This window comes from Misgurnus anguillicaudatus, chromosome 24, assembly GCF_027580225.2.
Source record: "Misgurnus anguillicaudatus chromosome 24, ASM2758022v2, whole genome shotgun sequence".
Lineage (NCBI taxonomy): Eukaryota > Metazoa > Chordata > Actinopteri > Cypriniformes > Cobitidae > Misgurnus > Misgurnus anguillicaudatus.
This window is the reverse complement of record NC_073360.2, coordinates 8,339,791-8,360,960: the sequence shown is the minus strand read 5'-3', so window position 1 is coordinate 8,360,960 and position 21,170 is coordinate 8,339,791. Positions and strand designations below refer to the sequence as shown.

General features: G+C 39.1%; 1 protein-coding gene across 2 annotated transcripts in view; it reads left to right on the top strand.

Annotated features, from left to right (window-relative positions):
• The first annotated feature begins 8,189 nt into the window (after positions 1 to 8,189).
• Positions 8,190 to 21,170, top strand: part of schip1 (schwannomin interacting protein 1) — a 43,107-nt gene continuing 30,126 nt past the window's right edge. Inside the window, exon 1 of one of the 2 annotated variants that reach the window (XM_055195765.2) lies at positions 8,190 to 8,794. In XM_055195765.2, coding sequence (XP_055051740.2) covers positions 8,207 to 8,794 — 588 coding nt within the window. In that variant the 5' untranslated portion in view covers positions 8,190 to 8,206. Of the gene's footprint in view, positions 8,795 to 20,800; positions 20,920 to 21,170 lie in introns of those variants that run through there. The other variant, XM_055195766.2, reaches the window with a different exon arrangement.

Sequence of the window (21,170 nt, the reverse complement as noted above, 5' to 3'; positions counted from 1 at the left end):
GAGACTCACAGGAGAAGTGCAATGTGTAATCCGCGCCATCTGCTGCCCCTTAAGGGACCAGACATCCAAAGGGGATTGGAGAGGGACAACCGGGACACCCCAGGCGCGAACCAGAGCTTCATCAATGAAGTTGCCCTCTGCTCCAGAGTCGAGAAGGGCGGTGGACGGATGATCACGCCCAGTGAAGGACAACATGACGGGAAGTTGGGTACTGGAAACGGGAGAGTTTAGAAGAAGTGGCGCCCACCAGGACTCCCGGACTCACTGGTGGGCAGTGTCTTTTAACGGGCAGGTCTTTGCAAAATGTCCGGGTTTCCCGCAATACAGACACAGGGCTTTCTGTAAGCGCCTTTCTCTCTCTCTCTGTGACAGGCGCATACGCCCCAGCTGCATGGGCTCTGGCTCGGCAGAAGGTGAAGATGAGGAAGAGGGGGAAGTGGTGGTCTCGTCCAAAAACACTCGCTGGCGAATGGAGCGTTGCTGATTGCGAAGCAATCTTCGGGCTTCGATCCGGAGAGCGAGATCAATGATGGCATCCAGCGAGGGAGGAAGATCCTCCCTATATTTATATAGGAGGACCACAAGGCCGGAGTGTGCCATTTGGGACATGGCCCTTGAAGGGGTTTATAGAATGTTACACGAATCACGTGACCGCGCGGCGGCGAGATCAAAGCGTGTCGTAACTCTATCTTTATCAGACTCTGGACGGGGCGAGTTCCAGCGTGGTCATGTGGAAAAGTGACGTCAATGCATATGTCACAGGTCGGAGTGGACCCGAGATAGCTAAAGGGTCACGCCCCTTCCTAGTTTCCACCTCGAGGAGGTCCCAAACGTGGGGGCACTTCTTCCGTCTGGGTTCGTGCTGTAGACAAAAGGTAAGTGGTCACGCAACACTGGGGCTTTTCTTCTTTCTAGGTTCGTGCTGTAAGCAAAGGTAAGGGTTACACAATACTGGGACTTTTCTTCCTTCTAGGTTCGTGCTGTAGGCAAAGGTAAGTGGTAACACAATACTGGGGCTTTTCTCCCTTCTAGGTTCGTGCTGTACGCAAGGTAAGTGGTTACACAATACTTGGACTTTTCTTCCTTCTAGGTCCGTGCTGTCGACAAAGGTAGTGATTACACAATACTGGGGCTTTTCTTCCCTCTAGGTTCGTGCTGTAAGCAAAGGCAAATGGTTACGCATTACTGGGACTTTTCTTCCTTCTAGGTTCGTGCTGTAAGCAAAGGTAAAGGTTACACAATACTGGGACTTCTCTTTCTTCTAGGTTCGGGCTGTAAGCAAAGGTAAGTGGTTACACATTACTGGGACTTTCCTTCCTTCTAGGTTCGTGTTGTAAGCAAAGGTAGCAGCGGACTAAACATCGAGGAGACCCACGCAGTGTGTTTCAACTCACAGCCTCCAAGGGTAGGGAAGGACCGGACGTGGAAAACAATAGCGTGGAGCCGAACGCTTCCCTGGATCCTCCTTCACTCACGGCGTCAAGGACGCGGGACCGGGCCGAACCTTTGAAGAGGCTCCACACAAAGGTAGTTATTGTCTTACAGCCGTCAACCCAAGACCCTTTGGCACGACGGATTTTAAACTGGTCTACTCACTTGGATCGTCCAGATGCTTCACCGCTGCCCATTTAATCGTCGGGACAGAGAACTTTGTTACTGCACACCCAAGGAAGTCTCAACTAGCACACTTCTTCCCTCACACCCCACAGACCTCAACGGCCTGGATCTCCTCACAACTCCCCGGGTCTCGACAACGGCTTCTGTCAACAGGGACACAGCACGGCACTGCAAGCGATTAAGTGTACACACACAAATGAAAAAGGGACTCACCCACGGCACTACATACACACTTCGTGAATTATGGACGAAGCCAGACTCGACCCGGGCCGACGTATGGATGGTTGAGTGGCCCTTCGTGGTGGGGGTGGGGTAGATAGGGGAGGGACACAGGACCTCCTCGTGGTGATACCGATGCTCCCTGGCTCGCCCACGCTTCCTCCTCTCCAGTGGGGCCACAGCACTACAAATTAACTCTCACGCAAGGCCAGGTAATACTTTGCACATATAAGCACAATATCAACTGCAATCCTACTCACGCCGGTGTCTTACTTTCAGACTGGTCCCTCGGCTCGCCCACGACTCTCTTCCTTCGGTGGGGCCGTAGTGATACGTAGCTACTCACAACACAAAATCAGGTGAGACTTGGTATGCACAATATACACCATAAACAGCAATGCTACTCACATACATGCTTCGCTCCCAGGATGGTTTCCTCGGCTCGCCCACGCCTCTCTCTCTCTTCGGTGGGGCCGTAGTGGTACACCGCACAAGATCAGGTGATACTTTGCATTTACAATACACACCATAAACAGCAATATTACTCACATAGATGCTTTACTTCCAGAACGGTTTCCTCGGCTCGCCCACGCCTCGCTCTCTCTTCGGTGGGGCCGTAGTGATACACAGCACAAGATCAGGTGATACTTTGTATTAGCAATACACACCATAAACAGCAACATTACTCACGCAGATGCTTCACTTCCAGGATGACTTCCTCGGCTCACCCACGCCTCTCTCTCTCTTCAGTGGGGCCGTAGTGATACACAGCACAAGATCAGGTGATACTTTGTATTAGCAGTTTTCAATGATCGAATTCGTTTACTCACACTAGCTGTAGTTTCCCAGTAAATCCAGTTTCAGATCAGCAGCTGCCTTCGCTTCGCTGGCTAAACCAACTCACTCTAGCGATCTTTCTTCACCCAGTCCTTCGTCTTCCAATCCTCCATGGTATCCACAGTAAAACAGCACAACACACTATCACCAACGGACCACAACACCGCAATACAGCAACCAAGCACACCGACGGGGCTCCTTGCATAAACAACCTCCACTCCTTCCTCTCGGCTCCTTCGGCCGTCTTCTTTCCGCTCGCTTTAGCGATTCCCAGATCAACAGCGCCTTCGGAGGAGTGGACGTTTAATCCGCCCTTGGCGGAGCGGAGCTTACCCCCGAAATCGACTCTCTCTCTTTGTGTTTCCCCGGTCTATTTATATTGCCCAGCCTCATTTCTCTTCCAATCGTGGGTTGCCACATTAATCCTGCGCACCTGTTTCTGATAAGCCTCAAATTCTGTTGTCAGGGAGACCAGGAAGTGAAAGTGCTCTAAAAATCGGGTCCGGGCGGAAACCATCTTCAGGCGGAACCAGTCTCCGCCACTTTTGGTTCCGCCCTCCAATAGTCACCCCGTGACACATACCCTCTATTTGTAAAGTTTGTTTAAGCTGTCTTTTTGTCTGGTTGAGTCTTTTGGATGGCACAATCAGATGGGTGCTATCAAAAGTCAACAAAAAGTTGATATATATATATATTTCAAATGTAATAGGAGTAAGTGATAATATTTATGTTGGGGTTTTTATCAGGGAATTAATTTTGTTTAAAAAATTTGAATGAATGTGAACATGCAGCTGTCCTGCCATGAATACATTATGCTGTGGTTATTGTGCATATACAAATAAATGATATTGTGTCCATTTCAGTCCAGTGTATGTTGAATTACAACAAATGCAAACTTCACCTAACAGCAATGAAAAAGACTGAGTACATACATGAAAGTTGTGATTAAAAGTCTTTGTCAATAAATCAAATATTCTCTTTTGAATTATTCCTAAAATCATGAACTGGGCCATCATTTGTTTTGTTTTAATGGATGGTAAGGGCGTTCTTGAGTACTGAGAGAGAGGAAAGTGAGAGAGAGAGAGAGAGAGAGAGAGAGAGAGAGAGAGAGAGAGAGAGAGGGGGGGGGGGGCTCTCTTCTGTTATCTCTTCTGTAAGCTGGAGATGCACCGGTCTCTGTGTGTGTGTGCGCGCGCGCGTGTTATTTTCTGTGTTTGTGAGCACCGGAGATCCGCCATGACTTACAGCGCGGTCGTTCTCCGCTCAGCGGCGGCGGCGGCGTATCTCACCGGTGAGCGGCTCTAATATAGCGGCACTCTGTCAGATAAACTAAACATGTCATGAGAGAGAAAGAGAGTCCATCAGAGAATATGACTGTAAGTTCTCATCTAATGATCATACCTGTTTTCACACATTTATCTCAGCTGATGTGTTGGGCGTTTAGTTATTGGGCGTTTTGAAGGCGTCTTGAGCTCCTCAGACCTTATGTGAAAGGGGTGTTATAGCTCGCGTTTGGTTGTGCTGTGATATCAGCTGTCTCTGCTTTATTTTAGGAGCATGACATCATTTGACAGTGACTGGGCAACATGCAGCCCTTCAGTTATATTTCATACGGTACATTTAATATTTCATTTATATTTCATACAGTGCGTTCAGTACAGTACAACGGTTTTAAACGGATGGTGTTCAGAGAGATTTAATGAAAGTGTTATATTATTGTGTTTTTTTTAAACTCTTAACTCTTACACATAGTGGGCTTTGTGTCTTATTTGTGATATATATTAGTATATTGTGTTATCTATATGTGTTATACAAATATCATTACAGAATATTAATAAAAAAAATGTGTCAAATGAATGTAGTGCTGCTGTGGCAGATTGGGCGTGAGTGCGCGTGACACTGAAAATCGCACGCACGCACGAGCTCGTGTTTGTTTAAATCTTTCTTTTAAAACATTATCTTTTCATGATAAATGATATAACACACAGTAAAGACTGAGCAGACAGCACGACTCTATGACGCGTGAGATTTAAGCTCATCTGATCTCGAGAAATCACGCGAGAACACTGAACGGGTCTGACAGAGACTTCAGTTTGTTATAGACCCTTATAATGCAATTTCTGCAAAAAATATAAAAAGTATCTTTCAGACTCTTGTGTATTTTGTAATATTAACAAAGAAACTATAGTACATATTTTTTTAATGCATAGATATTGAATTGATATTGAATATTTATTTGAATTATTCTGTGTGAGAACAATTAAAATACAGCAAAAATATGTTTTGTTTTTTTATGGAGAAAACAACTTCTTTTAAGGTCATATGTTCTTTTTAAATTTTATTAGTTTACATTCATAAATGCAAGTGGGCTTGGATAAAGCCCAGTATTACCCAATTTAATGTTCAAATGAATATTTATTTTGAAACATTAAAAGGACTTTTAAAGCTACGAGGACAATGGAATATAACAATGCGTAGCCTATACCCTGATTATTCTTCTTTTACATTTTTGACTTTATTTTTCTTTATATTGTATTAGTTTTTACTTCAAATGTTATTTGCACAATTATAAAGGCTGTTTAAACGTTTAAATATTATTTACAATCTATACATAATAGCTGAAATAAAAATAAAACTTCATTATGTGTCTAAAACATGAAATCCTATATGAATAGGCATAATTTTCATTATAAACATAAATAATGAAATGGTGTGAAAAAATCTCCACATTCACTAGCGATCGGTGAGATATATTTGAAGAGTTTGGTTCCAAAACGCGATAAACGCCATTTTTTAAAAAAATGAGTTACTGCCAAAATCAGTATTATATCAGGTCAGTAGTTAAAAGTAAATTCTTAATTTTACGCAAAATCCAATATCCGCTGTGTTATTCTGTCATCTTTTCTCCCTTTTTTCCCAAAATGCGATAAACGCCACTTCTCCTTTTTTACAGAACGCAATAAATCCATTTCTGATATTACAGCCCACCAGTCACGCAATGTAAACAAACAATGGCGGACGCGCTGAGTACACGGAGTCCTAGTTTTCCTCATCTACTTTGTACTTCGTGATCAACAAACAAAACAAAATAATACTTTAATTGCATCGCTAAACCTGTGATGGTTTTCTGTGATGGGAAAGAAACGTAAGCCATCAGCATCTAATATTTTCCCTGAGAGGGACTCGGGAGACGGGTGCTTGTTCTCCCGACAGCATCAAGCTTCTCATGCTAACACATTGACCCCAGAGGATCTTATGAAAAACTTTACATTATTTTACTTAAAGTCAACGAAAATCGAGCAGGACCAAAAACATTTTACAGCTGATCTCTGTGAAAGACGTTAAGCGACGACGTAACCGCAATGACAGTGATCTTAATATGACAAAGTAAGTGTTTTGATTAATGACATTAATGTTTATATTTTTAATTAGTGTGTACAACTAGTCAACTAAATGAATATAACATGGCAAAGATGAATGCACATTTTATATAGGCTATTGATTCAATAGATTTATAGCATTTTGAATAAAAACTTGTCATGGATTTATTGCATTTTGTGGAAAAAATAATCCGTTTTTATAATAAATCTTTGAAAATCAACTTATGGATTTGAATTTTTTATGTTTTTATAACCTAAAGATGCTATGTGAAAGTTTGTAACAGAAAATAGTTGTTTTCATCTTGTCACTTTCTTGGTATAGAAAACACGTTTTTACCAAAATTTGTCAAAATGGATTTATTGCGTTTTGGAACCAAACTCTTCATTTCATTATTATATGCAGTACATTAAATATGTTAATGTTACTAATTTAACCTTCTGTCGCTTTGAAATCCCATTTCTAAACAGATTAATTGCTCAGTCATTCAAATTTAGTCTATACTCAAAGGCATACAGATACATACAGTAGGCCTATTTGCAACAATTAACACAAATGCTTTTACCCATCTTAAAATTATGTTTAAGATAATGTGTTGATTGTGGTCAGGATGTATGGACATGTGTTTGTGTGGATTATTGAAAGATAAATTTTGACCTCGTGGGGACATTTGTGAGGTCCCATGGGAAAACAAGCTTAAAAATCCAACTACATGAGGTTTCTTGAAAATCTAAGGTAGCAGCGTTTTTTCTCTAATGGTTGGGGTTATGGTTTGGGTTAGGGGAAGGAAATAGAAAATTTTACTGTATTTACAGTATAAAAACCATAACGTCTATGTTGTGTTCCGAGTTGTGTTCAGGCGCATTGTTTTTTCAAGCAATAAACATTTTTTAAGCAGTGCTTTTCAAAACCTTCACGGCGCTGTCCGAGTGCTGAAACGTTCCGGCTCTCCAAACATTCGTCAGTTCTGTATCTCCTGTTTGTTATGAATAAAGTATTTTAGAGTACAAACCTTATCGCATATTTGTAAATGATTCTTTGAGATTACAGTGATCATGTAGTCTTACTTCCATGACTGAAAGAAGACGATTTTTAGGTTTTAATACAAAAAAGGTGGACTGGTTGCCTTCTTCTGCTTAGTTTTTAAGTTTACAAATTCTGGCATCTAAATAGGCAATGGGCATGGCGCGAGCGCAACTGGCTTTTAAAGGCGATGAAAGATGAGACTCTCATTGGTTTATTGTACGTTACGCCCAAAACACACCCATTAATCATTACCAGAGTAGGAACAACCCTTTTAGACTGTGCGCTAGGCGCACAAACCATTTTTTCTGTCGTTAAATTGTCGTTAAAGTGGATTCGGACATGCCCGTTTAGACTGTGTGCCGTGCGCTTTAGACAATGCACTTAGATCGTTAAAATAGGGCCCTACCAAAAGCATACTAACACCATACTTGAATTGATTAATACTAATGGGGGAAGTTTGTCACAACTAACTTTTGTTCAAAACAATCCTCAGTTGTGTGTCATTGTTTTACTGCTCCTGATCCATTCACCCTGAGCCTCCCCAAACCATAAATATAAATATTTTTGATATATTTACACCTCTTGATTGAACTGAGCCAATGAGAGTGAACAAGCTTCACTAACCAGATGTTTTGTGTATTACATGACAGCCACAAACTTTTAAGTGAAGAAAATAACAACAAAAAACAACATTGCCTAATGTTGATCAAACCTTTTTTTAAAGGGTTAAGATTATTTTTGGTAATTAACATTATGTAGCAAATGTTTCGGATTGAGCTTAACTTGTATTGAACCCAGGATATTCCTTTAAAGGAACATTATATAATTTGACAGTCACATGGATACATTTATATGTGTTAGATGTGATTGAGCTACATACAATGGCTATTGTTGTATTTATGCTTTGGGAATGTTTGCTGTATGGACACACACGTGTGTGAATATGATCACGAAGTGTTTGTTTTCTGACGATGTGAAGTTAATACTTTGTCAGAACATTCACATACCTGCCTTCCCCTGATAGCATTTTATTTTTTATGATAATTAAGAAAAATCTGTATGAGGTGATACATTTATTATTCTTTTTTATGTCTCTTATGTCTTTTATACGGATTACAGAGAGGATGGCATGGACCTGGGCAGTGATAGTTCCAGTCGCTCCAGTTCTGAGAACAACTCCAACAAGGTGACGCCATGTTCTGAATACAAATCTTCTCCCAGTCTGGATCTGGCTGGTCTGGACGACTATGAGGAAGATGAAGACTGCCAGCCGTACAGGAGAAGAGTACTGCTGGACTGGGAGAGAGAATACGACAACCGGCAACAGGACTATAACCACACTGGAATGTTCCACGAATCCATCGACAGCCGCAACTTGGCCGAGGAATTGCAAAAGGTCGAGGCACCTGCGCCCCCGTTGGTTAACGGCGTGTCCAAGGAGCGTAAACAGAACGGTAATGTGATAGAGCTCTTTGACCACCCGCTGTCACCCGGCTTTTGTAAAAGTAAGACCTTAAGCAGACCCGAGCGTGAGAGTGCCGTCATGAGACGGGAAGCTGGAGAAGCGGGATGTGGGCTGGGAGGATGCAGAGAAGAATGTGTGGAGGAAAGTCAACTTCCTGCCATGGACTGGGCGGCTCTGGAGAGACACCTCGCAGGTCTGCAGTTCAGAGAACGTCAGCAGAACCACAGCCTGACTCGAAGCAACTCCACCTATGTGAGTCCATCTGTTAATTTCATCGATGGCAGAGCATGTGATGTTTAGACATATATATGACATAACAGTGGGGTTGAGAACAAGGACTAGCCTTTTTTCTGACCAATAGCAGGAACACATAGAAAATCAAAATTTTATGAAATAACACCCCAAACATTTGCTTAATCACAGAAAAAATGTGTTTGGTATTAATGTTTCTTAAAGTGACACACACATTTTCAGACTTTTGAACATGTTTATCTCGAAATTATGGGACATACAGTATCTACTTACCACATAGCTACATGAGACAGAGAGCTGTAAAAATCAGTCACAGCCAACAGACTAAAACATACACTGTTTCGGTGTTGACATGAAAATGCGGGACACATTTTTCACGTAAAGTTTCATGATTTAAAAATAAAATGAATATCTAAAATATCCTTCAGAAATACAGTGGCAAGAAAAAGTATGTGAACCCCTAGGAATGAACTGGTTTTCTACAGTGATTTGCCATAAAATGTTATCTGATCCTCATCTAGGTCACGACAATAAACAAACACGATGTGCATAAGCTCACAAGACATAAATAATTCCAGTTTCTTGTGTCTTTTTTGGAAACACCCATTAAACATTCACAGTGCTGGAGGAAAATGTAAGTGAGCCTTAGGGCTGGACGATGTGGCCCAAAATAAAAATCCCAGATTTTTTTTCACGAAAAATCCGATTTACGATTTAGATCAATTTTCCTCCCTACTAAAAAATCATTCTGCAGATTGCTAAGAAATTGTTCCAAACAAGTTTTTAACTTTATTTCCAAAGTATATATGGAGACCATATCTTTAGCAATGTACATTGCGACTGCATCTGTGATCATTTTCCAACTACCCCTATTCTTATCATACTGGATACTGGTGATACGCGAGTCAGGATTTTTTTCAACCCGTAGGTCCCACTTTTATGAAAAATTTGGCCCGCCATGCACCACTGTATCTATTTTTCCAACCCGCCCTGTGACCATTAAAGGCGGAGTCCACGATGTTTGAAAAACGCTTTAGAAAAGGAGACGGGCCGACTACCAAAACACACTTATAGCCAATCAGCAGTAATGAGCGTGTCTACTAACCGACATCCTTGCCGGGTTGCGTATATGTGGGGCGGGTCTATCAACAGAAGGTCCAGATTCTATAGGGGTAGGGGCGTGTTTTTTAGGTGATTTCAAATATCAACATTGGCTTTCAAACATGGTGGACTCCGCCTTTAAAATAGACATACTAAGCATGTGTAATGTAAACGAAAACAGGCTTTATTTTAGCCTAAAAGTGCTTGGAAACAGCTATTAGAAAGGTAATTTAACCTTATCAAAGAACCTAATAAAATATTAAAATAAACATTCCCAAATATTTAATTAAGACTATGGGGTATTGCACGCAACATACATGTTTTTTATTTTGTTTTTAATGACCCGCTCCACAATAAAGTGACAACTTTCCCCGCCCCGCAGGTTACAAGACAACCCGCACCACTAACGTTACTGGATGCAGTTTGTAAATGTTTCTAGACAATAGGCTGTTTTTTTGGCGTGTTAGCTTGTGCTGCTGCGGTCTTTCGCGGTCTTACTCTCCCACTCGACAGCGTGCCTCTGTTTAAGGTGCTGCAGTAAATTGTTCGTACCTTTGCTAGCAAAAGACTTTTGCAGCGGGGTGTTGTTTGTTTTGTGTCTGACGCCGCAAAATTGAACAAATTCCAAATAACATATGACACTGTGCCTTTCTTGGGAACGCGTTCTTCCATGCTCGCTGCCATGTTGTTTGTGTATCCCTATGGCAAACCCGCGGGGGAGGACTGAGCCCACTCGGAACTACGGGAGCCCAAGGGAAGTGTTGGCGGATGTTAAAGAGGAAACCGATTTAATTCAAACAAATCGACCACACATTCGAGTTAATAAATAAAATCGATTTATCGCCCAGCCCTAGTGAGCCTATGGACTAATTACTTTATTGAAAGCTTTTTTTTGTCAAAAGCTGGCAAACTGGAGTCCAATTAATAACATGAGTTTAAATGTGTGGTTTAGTGCAACTTTGTTTGATATTAAGACGCACACACATTTTAAGATTGCTGTCCTTAAGAAGCATCAGCTCTTCTGAACCATGCTCTTATAAAGATATCTGAAAAGGGATACAAAACAATCTCAAAATGTTTAGACCTCCATCAGTCTACACTTAGACAAATTGTCTATAAATGAAGACAGTTAAATACTCTAGCTACCCTTCCTAGAAGTGGGCGCACAGTCAAGATGACTCCTAAGACACCATGCAGAATACTCAATGAAGTAAACAAGAACCCACGAGTAACAGCTAAAGGCTTGAAGACATCATTGGATAGGCACACCGCTCTGTTCCTGAGTCTACCATACGCAAGTCTTTGAACAGGCACGGTGTCTATGACAGTACACCACGGAGGAAGCCGCTGCTCTCCCGAAAAACATTGCTGTGAGCCTGAAGTTTGCAAAAGAGCACCTTGGCAAACCCCAGTGCTACTGGGAAAATATTTTATGGATTGATGAAACAAAAGTTGAATTTTTTGGGAAAAATGTTATGGCCCAAAATGGGCACAGCTTACCAACATCAAAACTTCATCCCAACAGTGAAGTATGGTGGAAGGAACATCATGATTTGGGCTTGCTTTGCAGCCTCATGGCCTGGACCACTTGCCATCATCGAGGGTAAAATGAATTATTAAGTTAAAAAAAAAAATCCTACAGGATACTGTCAGGGTGGCTGTCCACCAGTAGAAGCTAAGTAGAAGTTAGTTGATGCAACAGGACAATGACCTTAAGCATTGTAGTAAATCCACCACAGACTGGCTTAAGAAAAACAAAATGCGCCATTTGGAGTGGCCGCGTCAAAGCCCAGACCTTAACCTGTGGAATGACCTCAAGAGAGCGGTTCATACCAGACATCCTACAAATGTGTCTGAGTTAAAGCGGTTTTGTAAAGGGGAATGAGCAAAAATTGCTTCTGAACATTGCGTAGGTCTGATTCAGAACTACTGAAAGAGCTTGCTTGAAGTATTTGCTGCCAAATGAGGCTCAACAAGCTGTTTTCCTCCAGCACTAAGAATGTTTAATGGGGGTTCTCAAAAAAGACACAAGAAACTAGAATTATTTGTGTGTTGTCACCTTATGCACATTGTGTTTGTCTTGTCGTGACCTAGATGAGGATCAGATCACATTTTATGGCAAATCACAGTAGAAAACCAGTTTATTCCTAGGGGTTCACATACTTTTTCTTGCAACTGTATAACCTCACTTAAAAAATATATATTTTTTAAAAATTAAGAAATTTAGGGTTCAAGATTGCCACCTCCTATTTGAAAGTACCCAATGAATGATGATTTTATATATATTAATCTTACTGGTAAATATTATTGTGGGTTTTAATATAATAAAATGATCTTACACTGTCAGAAAAAAGATTTACAACTGTATCTGTTTTGTCACTGGGGTGGTACCCTAAGGTATTGTTTTGTACCTTTACAATGGCCATCTGGGTATAATATTGCACCCGAAAAGGTACAACATTTAAATGTGCTGTATACTCATACAGGTACAAAAAGGTACCACCCCGGCAACTTTTTTTCGGACAGTATAAACATCTAAGATTTGAATACGGTACTTAAATGCTTAAATATGTGGGGATGTGGGGGTTTATTTTGGATGTGGGACAGCAATTTTCACCAATTGTGTGTGTGTGTGTGTGTGTGTGTGTGTGTGTGTGTGTGTGTGTGTGTGTGTGTGTGTGTGTGTGTGTGTGTGTATTAGGGATGTGCAAGTCTAAATATTACCGCTGCTACTTGTCAATCCTGAAAACAACAGTCAATTACAATAAAATAAAAATTTTATTGTTCACATTACTGTCAATTTATTGTTACATTAAAAAACTTTTTATAAATAAGACATAATAATTCAACTGGAGCCATGCGTATGCATATTCAACATAGGCTGTTAGTAGAGACTTAATCAAGCATATGGTCATTTACTTCAACTTACCGCTGCTGTGATCACATCCTCTCTGAGAACATAACTGCGATTTATTACAGAAAAAGACTTCATTTAACCTGAATACAAAATACACAATAGCAGTTGAATTAGAGCATGACTTAATGTTATATAATCATTACACAAGGTACCACATATTTATGATCTATGTTTAACACTGGCATGTATAATAGAGTGTGAAGTTTTTTATTGGATTATATACAATCCGTGTGTTTGTTGTAGAAAAGAGATTTACGTTGGGGGCGATAACTCGCCTCATCGTTTACTTTGGGGTTTGTACCTTTTGCATTGTTAGCATGTACTAATACACACTTACACACCAAAGGAAATTGTGAATCGAACCAATGGTCCTCTTTAAACTCTTAGACTTAGAATTTAAACAAAGCATATTAAATTAAACAATGTGGTGCTGTTGGTTAGTAGCCTAAGTTTTCTGAGGTTTAATTGCACAGAATTTATGATGACTTAAATGAATACTATGATATTGATAAATGATAAATGAATAAACACATACATGCATAATTAATTAATTATTTAAATGCATAAATAAATAAATAAATGTAGAAATACATAAACAAATAAAGAATAAATAAATACATAAATGCAGACATAAAGTGAATAATAATAATTAAAGTGAAGCCACAGCCACAACGTATGGAGGGTTTATGTCTGCAGCTCATTTGCCTGGCGCCTCACCGGATCTTATGTGTGAAAATGCTCACATACATAACAGCGGACCAGCCACTTAGTGTTGGTTCCTTTGAAATGTAAACAATGCATGCAAATCTCTTTCAGTAGCTTATCTGTACAGATGTAAAGCTAAGATTCAACCGTATAGGTTTGTCTAAATGGGTGTAGGAGTCGCTAAATGTAGCAATAAATTCTCTAAGTTGTCAACATTTCTTGAACAAAAAAACATAAATAAATGTAGAAATACATAAATAACTGTAGAACTACATAAATGAATGTAGAAATAAATGTAGTATAACAGAAATGGTGAAAAAATAATAAAATTAAAGTTGATACTTTTGACCAAACAATATGGGGCAGTTTCCTGGACAGGGATTAGACTAGTCTTAGACTAAAATAAATGTAAGAGCTGTCCAATCTGCAAACAACTTGCACTGACATATTTTAAAATACATCAGTGCCCTTTTTTGGACTCAAAATGCACACAAGTAATGTTTTTAGTAAGGCATGTTTGTTAAAACGAGTTATATTTCCTAATTAAACTAAAGTCTAGTCCTGACTTAAGCTAATCCCTTTCTGTGAAACCACCCCTATATGTGTTTATTTATTTTATTTATTTATTTATGTTTACATTCATTTGTTTCTGCATTTATGTATTCATTCCTTTATTTATTTTTGTATTTTTACATTTATTTATTTATGCATTTTATGAATTACTTATTTATTTATGCATGTATTTATTTATACATTTATTATTCATTTTTTTCATGTATTTATTTATTAAGACTTAAGTCATTTTTTGTCCTCCATAGGTTAGTGGATATGTGTGTGTGTATGTGATGTGTGTATAGAGTCAGGAGATGGCGGTGCTGCATTATTTTTAAGATCACTGTGTGGTGTGAGATGAGTGTGTAATCTACTGCGGCACTGCTTTTCAATCTACAGATTCTTTAAAACCAGGAAAGAAACAGTGGCAGGATTTAAGGGCTTGTTTATTATGTAAACAAACTGATTTGAGCCTATATCTTATGTGAGATCTCTGTGTCTCTGCTCTTCAGAAACAGTATTAATCTATTCAATGACAAATAATGCTGCCAAACATTACAGCTCTAGAAAAAGATGTCCCGCCTTTGTTGACACATTTTATTAGTGATTTTAATGATTGTTGAAGGGTCAATTATTAATCTTGGGGGCGGTAGCAGCTCAGTGGTTCATGTAGGTTGTCTACAAATTGGAAGGTTGGTGGTTCAATCCCGCCCTGGTTCCACCTGACCAAATGTGGGGGTGTCCTTGAGCAAGACAGCTACCCCAGCTGCTCCCAATGAGCTGGATGGTGCCTTGCATGGCTGACACCGCCATCGGTGTATGAGTGGATGGTTGAATTTGAGGTAATGTGTAAAGCACTTTGAATGGCAGTTGGTCTATGAAAGTGCTATATCAATGCAGTCCATTAACCATTAACAGTTTTGCAGTCTGAGGCTCTTTCCTATACAACAACTTCACAGGAGTGATACCAAGATGGTGATTGTAATTAAAGGCGGAGTCCATGATGTTTGAAAGCCAATGTTGATATTTGAAATCACCTAAACAAACACGCCCCTACCCCAATAGAATCTGGACCTTCTGTTGATTGACCCGCCCCACACATACGCAACCCGACCTTTGATTTGATTTGATTGGCTATAAGTGTGTTTTGGCAGTCGGCCTGTCTCCTTTTCCAACGCGTTTTTCAAACATCGTGGACTCCGCCTTTAGTGACTTGGGGGAGAATTTGGTGTTATCTGGTGTTATCAGCTGGAGAGAACATGAGGAATGTTGGGGGTGGTTGTCCTTCAGATATTTCTTATCATCAGCAGATGCCAGTGGACATTTATCCTGAACTTTACACAAACAATCATTTCACAACTTTTACAGACAAACAATCATTTACATTTATGCATGTGCAGACACTTGTGCAGTCAAGCTATACATTTTTATTAGCGTGTGTGTTCACTGGAATTCAAACAAGATTACCTTTGAGCTGCTAAAACAATCTACAGTGAGAATCTATGTTGAAATGAGCATGTGTGCAGTACAAACACATGATGTGACACTGAAATCTGTTTAAATCTGTTACTCTACACATCACAACTCATCTCCATAGTTGAATGAGTGACACAATTATTGAAATTTGTTTAGTGATCTAATTAGGTATTAAGTTATGAGAGGTCGCATTGAATAAGTATGGCAAATAGAGTCTGAAGCTGCGTCCCAATTCACCTACTTAAACTATGCTCTTGATACTATGTACAGATGATTTAGGTAAAAAAAACTAAAAAAAAATTTTAAACAGTGTGTGCTTGTCTATTTACTACTCAGCCTGAAAAAGGCTTAACTAAAAAAAGAAGTGAAGCAGCTGTGGTGACGAACAGATGAAGTGCGGAACGTTGGGTGTATGTAGGTGGTCACTGGACCACAGCAATGCAGGATGTGTTTAATCACATTTGTCTCCTTCTTTACTGATACTGAGAATTTGGACGCTTTCCCTTTGTACAAATTCATATGAATTAGCCAACGCATAAAATACGCATGAATTCCCGTGAGATCAGGCTGGACATCCACAAACATTGCATCGGCATGAGCTCGGCTTACGCATCTGAGGTTGTGTCCGTTTGAGAGAGAGAGAGAGGTATTAACCACATCCATAAATACACAGATGCATCTTTATAGAGATGATGTCTGCCAGTCTGCCATCTTTTATGAAAATTTCTCTCTTTTATGCTTGAGGCAACCAGGGGAACGCATTCACTGAGCAGTATATGCAAGACAGACTAGTGAACGATCATAAATAGATAATAAATAGCAATAAAATAGCATTTAATAGCACATTGCATTTGCTCTGAACAACAAATCTGATTGAGTGGGGCAAGCCACTTCCTTATAAACCTTGACAAGTCTCGTTGGCTTTTTCTGAAAGATTTGAGGTAAATCCGGGTCCAACCCCACACAGATGTATAGAGAAATAACAAAAAGTCAAGGCTATAATACACTCGTATCATAATGAAAAACTACCAAAAACACCCAATCCTAATTTTATCTCCATAACAAAATCCGAGATGACCTGACATGGATGTATGGATGTATTTTTTTATGAATTATTAATATATTGCTGTCTTTGATTCTGGGAGCCTGAGACTGCAGTTTACATGCAAGTTTATAAAGTGTTCGCTTAAATGTGTGCTATATTAAATGTGGTGGCTTGGAGCTGGAAAAGGTATTCCTTACGTCATGACTTAACAAGCGGATAACGTAAGCCTGGAGACTGCAGTCAACTGTTAGTTTATAACATTTTTGCTTAAATGTGTGATATGTATAAATAGTATCCTCTATTGAAATGAGTGGAGGTTTGGACCAGGAAACAGTATTCCCTACGTCATTACGTAACAACCGGATTGGCTCCTTAAGGCCCAAGTTTAATTTGTTGTTGTAAAGGTACCCACACAGTCGAACACACAGCCTTGCAAAGTATACTTCATTTACTCGTATGTATACACAGGCGGTTGACACATGTATGACCTGTGTCTATAAAGCATCTAAGTGCAGTTACAAAAATATAGCAGTGTGCGTAAAGTACGCGTGTACTATTCTGATAATGAAATTTCCGCAGACTGTCACGCTGACCCTCACGTACACGTAAAAGGTGAAGCATACCCAGGCCTTTACGACGAACCCCTAGTTAGTGGCAATCTGAAGATTCTGTTTAGCAAATCAATTTTGTAAATAGCTTTCTGTTTGCAAATTCATAAATGAATGTCTGTGAAACACATTATCTGTTAAAACAGGTAACAACACAAATATTAAGGACACATATTTAATAGAACCTGCTCGTCTAGTAGATGTAGTGCCTGAAGTAAACTGTGTTGTGCTCTATGGAGACTATTCACAGTAACGTGTGTATTAATTCATGAAAAAAATGGCATATTTTATCCCTAAATCAAAATAATCAAATGATGTTTTGCACATAAAGATAATAAAGCCTGCACTCAAAAATCTTTTGTCAGAAAACTTCCTTTATGTAGCAACATTGAAATGAGTTAGTTGTACATCTGTTGGATAGATTTTTGGTGTTATGATTGTTTTGTGTGTTTGGAGAGACTCTCTAAGTATCTCATGACCTTCTTTCAGTTACCTGTTATTAGAAATGAAAACTAAACCTTATATAGATTTCAGACATGTTTTATATTTGTTTTATAAAGTGATAAGAGAAGAATTTAATATCTTTACTGCAGGAATGTTTCAGTGCTGATACTGTGATTTAATAAAATGATCTAGGGGCGGTTTTCCTGGACAGGGATTAGACTAGTCCTAGACTAAAATAAATGTCCAAACTGAAAACAACTTGCCCTAATATATCTTAAAATACATCAGTGCCCTTTGTTTTGCCTCAAAATGCACACAAGTAATGTTTTAGGAATGCATGTTTGTTCAGACTAGTTATTTTCCTAATTAAACCTAGTCCTGGCTTAAGAGAATCCCTGTCCGGGAAACCAACCCATTGTGTTTAATAAGACAGGGGTGCGATTTGGGGGGGGGGGTTAGGACGATTCTAAGGGCCCGTGCACTTTTGGGGCCCCCATAGATAATTTTTATTAGTAACACTAATCGTAATTATTTAATAGATAATGGGGCGGTTTCCCGGACAGGGATTAGACTAGTCCTGGACTAAAATAAATGTAAGAGCTGTCCAAACTGAAAACTACTTGCACTGACATATCTTAAAATACATCAGTGCATTTTGTTTTGCCTCAAAATACACACAAGTAATGTTTTAGTAAGGCATGTTTGTTGAAACTAGTTATATTTCCTAATTAAACTAAGGTCTAGTCCTGGCTTAAACTAATCCCTGTCCGGGAACCCGCCCCATTATGTATCTACCAAAGAGTTACCAATAAAATTAAGTTATGATTTGTTTCTGCATTTCCGGCAAAATTACCCCCCCCCATTCACTGCATGGTTTCATCCAGATCAGATGATCTTTGATGAGGAAGTATAACTGTCTGGAGATCAGAGACTAAAAGAGAAGCTACAGAGGTCAGAGAGAGAGAAAATGACATTTACCCAGTATTTTTCAAAACAAATGTATATATTATTTATTCACAGGGCTTCCCTTTGCCATAATTTATGCAGCGGCTAACAGTTACCTATTTGTCAATTCAACGTTACGTTACGTTTATCACCGCTAAAAATAAGAAGGATGTAACACTTGAATATGTAGCCACTTGCTAACATTCTGTTAGCAAATTATGCTAGCGGACTCATACACATGCGAGACTCCAAACTAAAGTCTCAAATCTAAGTGTGAGATAAAGAGCATCAAAGTTTGAATTCAAGCATTTATTTCACTATGATTTCAATTACTGACATGAACTTACTCAGTTAATATTAAATATATCAAAGTTTATATTTTCACAGAATTTTCTTTATATTATGTAGGATGATTTAATGTAGAAAACAGTAAAACATAAACAAATAGCTGGGTTTTCACAGGCAGGGTCACAATTATAGTGTATAAAGCTGAAGGCTTTTGAGTTAAGGTTCATACACATCATATAATGCATGTTAATTTTTGTTAAAAAATGCTGCATTTTTTATTGTTGAATGTTGTATTTTTCTAATACATTTACATTTGCTCAATAAATCATCTCTAGCTACAGACATGGTAGGTATCTGCCAAAAGTAATAACTATTATTAAATTGCAGACAAAGATTGTAGATAGCTAAGTTGTATTGTATGTTTGGTGCGAAATGGGTGTGGTATGGGGCCAAACCTCATATTCTTTCATAGGGCCTAGATTTGCTAGTGGTGCCCCGGCACACAGAGACACACACATTTTTCTCTTACACACTTGCAGAAGGTTTATTGGCATACAGGCACTGCAGGTTATATTTAATGAATTCTCAATGTAATAGAAACATAAAGGTACACAAATCTCTTAATAGTCCCTAAACAGTTATAAATAACATCAGATTTTTTATACAACTGTGTATTTGATGATTTCTAATTGTAATTTTAGTTCATTGTATGTAACACTGTGATGGTCAGAGCTGGACCATTACCCAAGGAAACTGCAGGAACACCATGAAAAGACAAACCACTGATCTCTATAGACAGTTTCAGCAACAATAACATAAACAAATGACTTTTATGGACTAAACGCAAATTCCTGTAGACTTCCACATAGCACTAATAACAACAGATTCCAGTTACAGTAGATTATTTTTGATAACAAGGAAAATAAATGACAAGTAAATTACATTTGTTTATATATCATATCTAATGCATATAAACTATTCTACCCAGTCTCCTGAGGATACGTATAAATAGCACGAAGTGTAAAACTCGTGCAATACATACGCCAAATTCCACTTTGGCGTGCATATGCAAGTCCTTCCCATTCACTTAAACGGGGCATCTTTTTTGTCGTTTTATTTATTGGTTTCTCAATTTTTTTTCAGTTTTTTAAACCATTTTCTGTTTTTTAAACCGTTTCTCAATGTTTTTGTCCATATTTAAGCCATGGTCGCTTGGAGTTGGTGTTAGAGTTTGGGTTAGGATGTCATTTTTATATAATAAAAAGTTGTTCTTACCCTAAACCCAAGCGAAAATGGTAAAAAAAGCAAAAAATTGAGAAACCAATAAATAAAAAGAAAAAAAAAGATGCACCGTTTAAGTGAATGGGAAGGACTTGCGTATCATATGCACGCCAAAGTGAAATTTGGCGTATGTATTTCGCGAGTTTTACACTTCGTGTTATTTATACGCATCTTCAGGAGACTGGGCTCAAACTATTACACTGAGCTAACGTTACTGTATAAAATGAATGTTAGCTTCAGGTCCTTAAATTCTTGCCTGCCTGCCTCTCCACACAGCAGTGATCCATGCTCATCATCTCCTCTCGTCTTTAGCAAACCAAAACATTTTATTTTCAACAAGGTATTTATTTCAGAGATCAGTTTAGCCACTAGCCAGACCGATAAATATATACAGACCAGAAGTTCACTTCAGTTCATAACCATGACAATGTGTGTGCATCCAATGAAACCGTCTATATATGACTTAGAGATCAGAAGAGAAGAAGGTGGAGATTTCACTTAAATGTAATGTAAGTCTGAAGAAGAGTTTAAATTATGAGCCTCAAACACCATCATGACCTCACCTCTGTGTCTCAGATTACTGCAGGTTCCAACATGCTGTCGTGCTCTTTCTGTAGTGTGTTAGTCTCACTGAGCTTTAACTTTGATTCATGTAGTTCTCATACTGATCCACTATGTGTTGAACATAACTTTAGTTTAACGAATGAGTGTGAATTTAACATCAGCGCTGGATTCATCTGCTCAGGTGACAAACCTCACACAGGTAACCTGATCTCAGTACCTCCTTTATCTTCTCATTTCTTCTCATCTGATGTTTCTGATTTAGGAACTCACTTCCTCTCAGTTTGTAATTGTACAGTCACAGATGAAGAGATAGAAATGGTCTGTTTTGTGTCCGCCTGTAGAGGTGTTGTGTGAGGAGATTAATGAGGTTCACACACACTTTTATCTTCTCATTCCTCATAATGTTACATTTCAGTGTATGATGGTTTGGTGAACAAATGTGTAACACAG